The sequence below is a fragment of the Hydractinia symbiolongicarpus genome, chromosome 6, assembly GCF_029227915.1.
Source record: "Hydractinia symbiolongicarpus strain clone_291-10 chromosome 6, HSymV2.1, whole genome shotgun sequence".
NCBI classification, from domain to species: domain Eukaryota; kingdom Metazoa; phylum Cnidaria; class Hydrozoa; order Anthoathecata; family Hydractiniidae; genus Hydractinia; species Hydractinia symbiolongicarpus.
Window position 1 is genome coordinate 32,617,685 of NC_079880.1, and position 6,683 is coordinate 32,624,367.

General features: G+C 34.1%; 1 protein-coding gene across 2 annotated transcripts in view; it reads right to left on the minus strand.

Moving 5' to 3' along the window:
- The window catches only part of LOC130646903 (protein SDA1 homolog), a 32,511-nt gene extending 26,165 nt beyond the window's left edge, over positions 1–6,346 (minus strand). For both annotated transcript variants that reach the window (XM_057452566.1, XM_057452565.1), the window contains exon 1: positions 6,079–6,346. In XM_057452566.1, coding sequence (XP_057308549.1) covers positions 6,079–6,276 — 198 coding nt within the window. In that variant the 5' untranslated portion in view covers positions 6,277–6,346. The remainder of the gene's footprint in view (positions 1–6,078) is intronic.
- Between the last annotated feature and the right edge of the window lie 337 nt (positions 6,347–6,683).

Sequence of the window (6,683 nt, forward strand, 5' to 3'; positions counted from 1 at the left end):
AAACAAGGTCTGTATAAAATTTTTTTTCTCAGCATGCCGACCCTGGCACACATGGGCTGCATAAAAAACATGTCCTTGGATCAATGTAGCTCAGCCCTAAGGTCAGCAATCAATGCCAAAATTGATGTGAGTTCACAAGGCTGAAAATGCATGAAAATGTTTCGGAATTAATGAATAATTATATTATAATATATTTATGGGAGAAAATACATAACATAGGACTAAGAAATAATTCCAGTGGATTTCACATTGGAAAAACACATCACAGACGTAAATCACGGAAATAAAATAAAATAAAATGAAATGAAATATTTTTCTGTTCCACCCTGCACAAAACGCCCACCTTGTTCACCAGCATTTTTGCCAAGTTGTTTCAAAGGATTGCTTATAGCCAAAACCATGAAGTTATGTGGCGAGCGGAGTTGGCAGATCATCGCTAGAGCTGCTTGTTTAGATCTACGTAATTAGGCTGGTATACGCTAGCTAACTAGCTGGCTATTTTTTAAAGAGGATCTCTAATAAATCTCAAAAAAACTTTTCTTATATCTGAAATATATATGGTTTTAAAAACCCTGCATTCCAAAAAGCGAATTTGCTTACATAATGCAACTTACGATTTACACAGACAAAAAATGCCAAATAAGTGTGGGAAAAAAACACAATATCTTCTGCTTTTAAAAAGTAACATTGCTTTAACATATATATATTAGATTTTTAATGTTAATTTCCTAGAAAAAAAATATCAGAGAGGAGATTATAACACTAATTATTTAGAACGACATTGTTTTTCTGCAGTCAATAAGTTATATATCCTTCAGAACAATCAGGCGTCGTCAGGAATGGCGTGCGATCGCACGCGCACATGCCCACACACGCCATGTTTGAATGTTCCTGTGCGATCTTCGCACGCCAAAAAAAACACTAAATACCTCAGGCGTGCGCTAATCGCACACCAAAATAAATAATGTTCTGTTCAATGAAGGCGCACAGGAATAATATAAAGTGTCGATCGCGAGTAAAGCTACACATCCTTGAGAGTACGAGTACAAATAAATGTGAGTAAAATAATTCAGAGTGAAAGTACAATGCGAGTGCGAGTAAAATAAATGAGAGTAATCAATAATTAAACTACTCGTAAGTAAATCTTTAAAAATATATATCATGTTACTCGCGAGTTATATTAAAGAAAAACAAAGACATTAATTTTAATTCATTATTTAATTTTTTTTAATTTAGTTGCTCTTTTGAAACTATTAAATAAATTTTAAAGTTCAACTTTTCCGTCTTTTACTTTTTTAAATCATATGCTTTCGCTACTTTCGTTATATGAAATCACTTCCAGCATGTTCTTTCGCAGAAATCACTTCCAGCATGTTCTTTCGCAAGCACAGAGTCAGCATGATATCTAATTATAGTTATGGTGATCAATTGCCACATGCAGACTGTGCTTTCTGAATACTTTTCAACAATCATTGCTTTACAACTCGGACAACAATCTGCATAGTTTTAAAACGTCGCCATAGAAACAGGACGTCACAAAGCTTGTTATTGTTTTGTTTAGGGGGAATGTTTTAAGATCGAAGCAACAATAATAACGTGAGGGAAAAAAACAGTTTAATGTTTAATGATATATTTTTTTGAAAAATATAAAAATAAAAAATATTTACCTCTAAAAAAATATTTACAAAAAAGTTATTAACTGAAAGAGTTTTATGACTGTAACTTGCATGTTTTATAATTTTTCTTTGTTCTGTTGCTACGTCACATATTTTTTTTTTCAAAAATAATGAATAATGAACGCATCGCACATTTTAGTTTCGTCGCAACAAATTACCTGCTTTTCAAAACATGGCTAAATTAGTGTTGCTGTTGCGAGTTCTATGATTATTCGAAAAAAAAATGAAAAAAAATGAGCACACGCCATCGCACGCCATTGAAAATTATGCCGAGCGAACAATGCACGCCTCAAAATTATTAAGAAGTATCATGACGTGAGAAGCTAGCACTCTGGCATTTTTCTTCCTGACGAGGCCTGAACAATTGCTAACTATTGAAGTGACAACCAAATCCTCAGGGTTGTTTTTCACTTTCTGATGTTTGGATGGTGTGTAACAGACGAACGTCCTCCCAAAATCAAAAGTGCAAAGGGTCATGGGGAACAGCTCGACAGCTTGATACTAAACAGGAACGTGCATATAAAAAAGGCTTTTAAAGACAATTAATTCTGATATATATCACAACCAAATGTCGGTATATGTTAGGGGAAATAGCAAAGCACGGTTTCCTTGTTACGTGGTGTCATTCGTAAAGAGTGGGCCAATGACATAAATTTTTAGGATTTACATACAGGGCACTTTGGTTACACCTATAAGAGCAAGAAATGCACACATAAAATTTGGTACTTATTACAAAAATACCACTGGTTTTGTTTACAAAAGAGAACAGCCTCGACGTTGTTTGATGTTGTTCTTACGGGTAACTTAGCTACCCTATAGCTAGATTTAGGATTAAAGTAGCATTTATTAATTACTTAATACTCAGTAAAATAGGTCAAGTTTGAATATTAAACTTTTTTGCTATAGCTAGCTAGACTAAGTATGGAAAGGACAAGGCTGAGATTTTTAGCTGGATTAAAAGTCAAAACTTGAGGAAAATTACATCACATTTTTAAAATTATATTACACATATTTTAGAACACCTGTGGGAAAATTCATTATTCATTAAGTTACCCCATATGGGTAATATAATATGGAAGATTTCTTCATAAAAAACCTCAGAAACCTTTTCAAGTGGATTACTTTCACATTAACAAAAATTAAAAGTTTTTAAAATAAACTTTTGCGATTTTGTCATTTATTATTTTTTAAATTTCTCGCTGGAAATTTTTAAGGTTTAACATCCATGTCGCACAATAACTTTTTCGTCCTTATCATAATGTTATATACATAATCTATGCAACAACTTTTGCAGGAAAATAAAAACACATAAAGAGAAAAAGGTTGTTACTAAAATATTATAAATTAATTTCAAACTGATTAGTCCCTGCAGCCATTTTGATGTCAGCAGTATAAAAAACTATGCTAAAACTATACTAAGTAAAAGTCCTATTACTTCAGTAAAAATTAAAATAATGACTTGAAACTTAGTATTATATATTTTTAGACTGGTTTGATGAAATGAACCCAAAAAAGTTTGCTACTATCATAGTTTCTGAGTTCCTGAATTTAGCCATTTTTGGAGACGCTGATAAACTGTTTTTGACAGCATATCAATTTTGACAAGCCATGTGCACAGAAAACATTTAAAAGTGATTCTCAGGATTCAAAATAATTCAAACAGATAAAATGTGTCCCAGGTTTAGGACCAAATACCTTATCTAGCTCAGAGAAAGTGGGAATGTGCTTCTAAAGCACAGTGCCAATACATAATCTAAATTTTATGCCGTATAAATACAAAGTGGTTAGAAAGTTATTTTTTTGTCCACCTGGATCTGCAACACGTTTCTTGCACTAATCGCTCAGCCTGGTACCACTCACAATTAATTTTTGAATATCTACAGGAACTTATTATGCAAAATGACTGTATTTGCTTTGCAGTAGTAACAATAGGCTTCATCATAAGTCCTGTGAATGTTGGTTTATGAAAAATGTATTATAACTTTAATGCTATAAGCCCTCCACTGGATTTGTAACACATTACACAAGTGTCTTCCGTGTGACACAGTTTACCCTTTACTTAGGTCTTTCCGCTCCAAGTGAATATTACTTCTGGCTATACTTTCCCAAATTTTGTTATTTCATAAAAGAAACCTGAAAATCTACAAAAATTTATTTACGAAAAATAGGTTTCCGTTCAATAAAAAAAACCTGAACATTTGCAGAAATTTATTTATGAAATATAGGTTTCTGTTTGTTGTGGCAACATATTTAACCAACACGCAATGCCTTGCATACCTAACTAGCTATATACTGAAGTCTTGACTGTTCACTGTTATGAAAGGTCCAAATAGCTAGCAGGTAGCCATCTTTATTTAAAATGAAATGAAATGAATAGCTACATAAAAATATATTTAGCTCTTGTACTTTATCACTTAATTATTTAGTAACAAATGTGCCCCTGGAGTGCTGGCTATAGGTAGCCTAAAATCACAAAATAAATATTATCCAGATCTGACCATCCCTCATCATCAGACATCAGAAAGGCGTTTCTGTTCTTTACTTCTCATTGTGGGGTACCTGAAATTCTTGCAAATCCAATGAAAAAAAATTACTTAAGACTTCCTCTTCTTTCCCTTGCACCACTCATGGCATTTCTTTGCATGTCTTCAGTTCGAAGCCACGATTCCTTAGCTTCCAACCGCGTCTTGTTCAAAAGTTTCAGCGCTAGCCAATATGATGGACAACACCAAGGAACCCTGGGTAATTTTGAAAAATTGTGGTTCTGCCTAATGATTTTCAGATTTTTGCTGCTGATATCAGCATACTTTAGCCTTTGAGTGCCACACCTCCGTATATATAGGAGTTAACTATCTTTAAGAAAGATATAATTTCCTGATTTAGAATTTTTAGCCACAATATTCTCAAAAATTTAGTGCACTTGTTTTAAATAAATGTCAATAGTTATTATTTGCAAAGCTTTTTTCAGCCCAGTAGTCAGAACATAACTTCCAATCTCATTCCCAGCACCTTCTCTTTTTGACATCCAGACAGAGAGATGTTCATCTCGCCGTCCCAAAATAGAAAAATAAAACAGGTGCTGCGAGAACGAGATTGACAAGAATGTTCTTGTCTTAAGGCAAACTTTGTCTTGGGTTGTTTTAGTTTTATACCCAATTATTTAGATCCGATTATTTAAGGTTTGGGTTCTTATATTCCTAGCATAAGAATATATGTGTAAATTCTATGTCATTTTAATGCAATATTTGGAGCCACAATGTTGCTTCCCCTGGTCCTACAGAACCACACCTTTACATGATCAATTATAACTTTCCTTAGCCTTGTGACAAATACAAAGTTTTCTTGGTTAATCTCACCCGATATAATGTCCTTTATTAACCAGTACGGAATCTTCCCCCGATCAGTTGAGTGTCCCTCGATTAAGTAAACCACTCGATCGAGTGAGTCAGACCCGGGGGGAATTTTTCATGACCACCCGATTGAGTGAGTCATAACTGGCGGTAAAGTTTGTAAAAGATATCAATATTTCTCTTATATATTTTGTGTCAGATATGATAAAAAATAAGCACATTTTTCTCTATATAGCTTGCTATACTGGCTTCTTACTAAACCAACCCCAAGCACATAAACTAAAATGAGCTTTAGAGCCTCAACATGTGCAACCTAGACTGAAAATATGCACCATGTAGTCACTCCAACTCAACTCAAGAAATCATCAATCGGTGAAACAGCACAAAATAAGTTTATGACTTAGCTATGTAAACAAAAATTATATTGCACTTTTGGCCAGCGGCTTGCCCTTTTAAAAAGCAATTTTAAGCAAGAAAAATACTCACCAGATTCAGGTAGGTATCTCCCGATTGGGTGGTTGCGCACTCACTCGATCGGATGATTTACCCCGATCGAGGGACAGTCATCCGATCGGGGAAAGATCCCGTACTGTCAACGCAGTACTCTCACTCCTCATAGCATATTAGGAAATTATTGATAAGGTTTATCTCGATAAAAAGACGCCAGGCTAAAACAAGGTAGGAATCTGACAAACTATAGCAGTGCAAGTAAGAAGCATTTCTATATTTTTAAAAGTTCAGCTTCACGCAATTTACGCTGTCTCATGTCAGTGCAAGAAAAAATTGTTAACCTAGTCAGTGGGCAAATTCAAGGGTTCGCCCGTCCTTTATTTACCGCATTTCATGTGTCTCCTGCGGTTACTGTTTTGCTTGACAGACAGATGCATATGAATTTATAATATAGATTTCACCTTTGATCTATAAATTATTTATATTCGAAGAAAAGATATAGATAGATATCTATCTTTGAGGTGGGAGGTCCCCTTTAAGGTCCACTAAGCAGGTCTGTGAGCCAAGAAATAATTTTTTAAAAAATCGCCTGAGGAAGTTACCTGAGCTATAAACATTGATATATCTGATACAACTTCTGATGGCTTCGACGGGTCCAACTTAAAAATTTCCAGGTTTGACTGAAAATGGCGCCATTGTTGCAAAAATTCTTCTCTGTAAGATTCTGGGTCTCTTTTAATTAGATTCTGCAATTGCGCTAGGTTATTAGGAAGGTTGTTACGATTTCTGGAACTCATCATCAACAAGTGGTCCTGATCTAGCTATAGCTATGTTTGGCTGCACTTGCATTGTCCCGCACAAGGTCGGGCGAAAGCATTTTTCTGGTTTTACCGCCCGACTTTGAAATTTGTGCCCTACGTGGTGCATGTGTGAAAATTGAAGGATTAATCGAGTACTTACGTATGATTATGGCGCGCCTGAGGGGACAAAATTAAAAAAACCCAAAAAATAAACAAAAAATCTTTTTTCCAAGAAAAAAACATTTTTGATATTAAAATATATTAAAAAATACGAAAAAAATTTTTTTTTCGCAATTTTTTTTCTTTTTAGTTGAAAAAAATTATTACTTTTTGCAAAAAATGTTTTTTTCTTTTTTTGTGGCACCTGTCAATCAATCAATCAAAATTTCAACAAGTATGACTGTTCG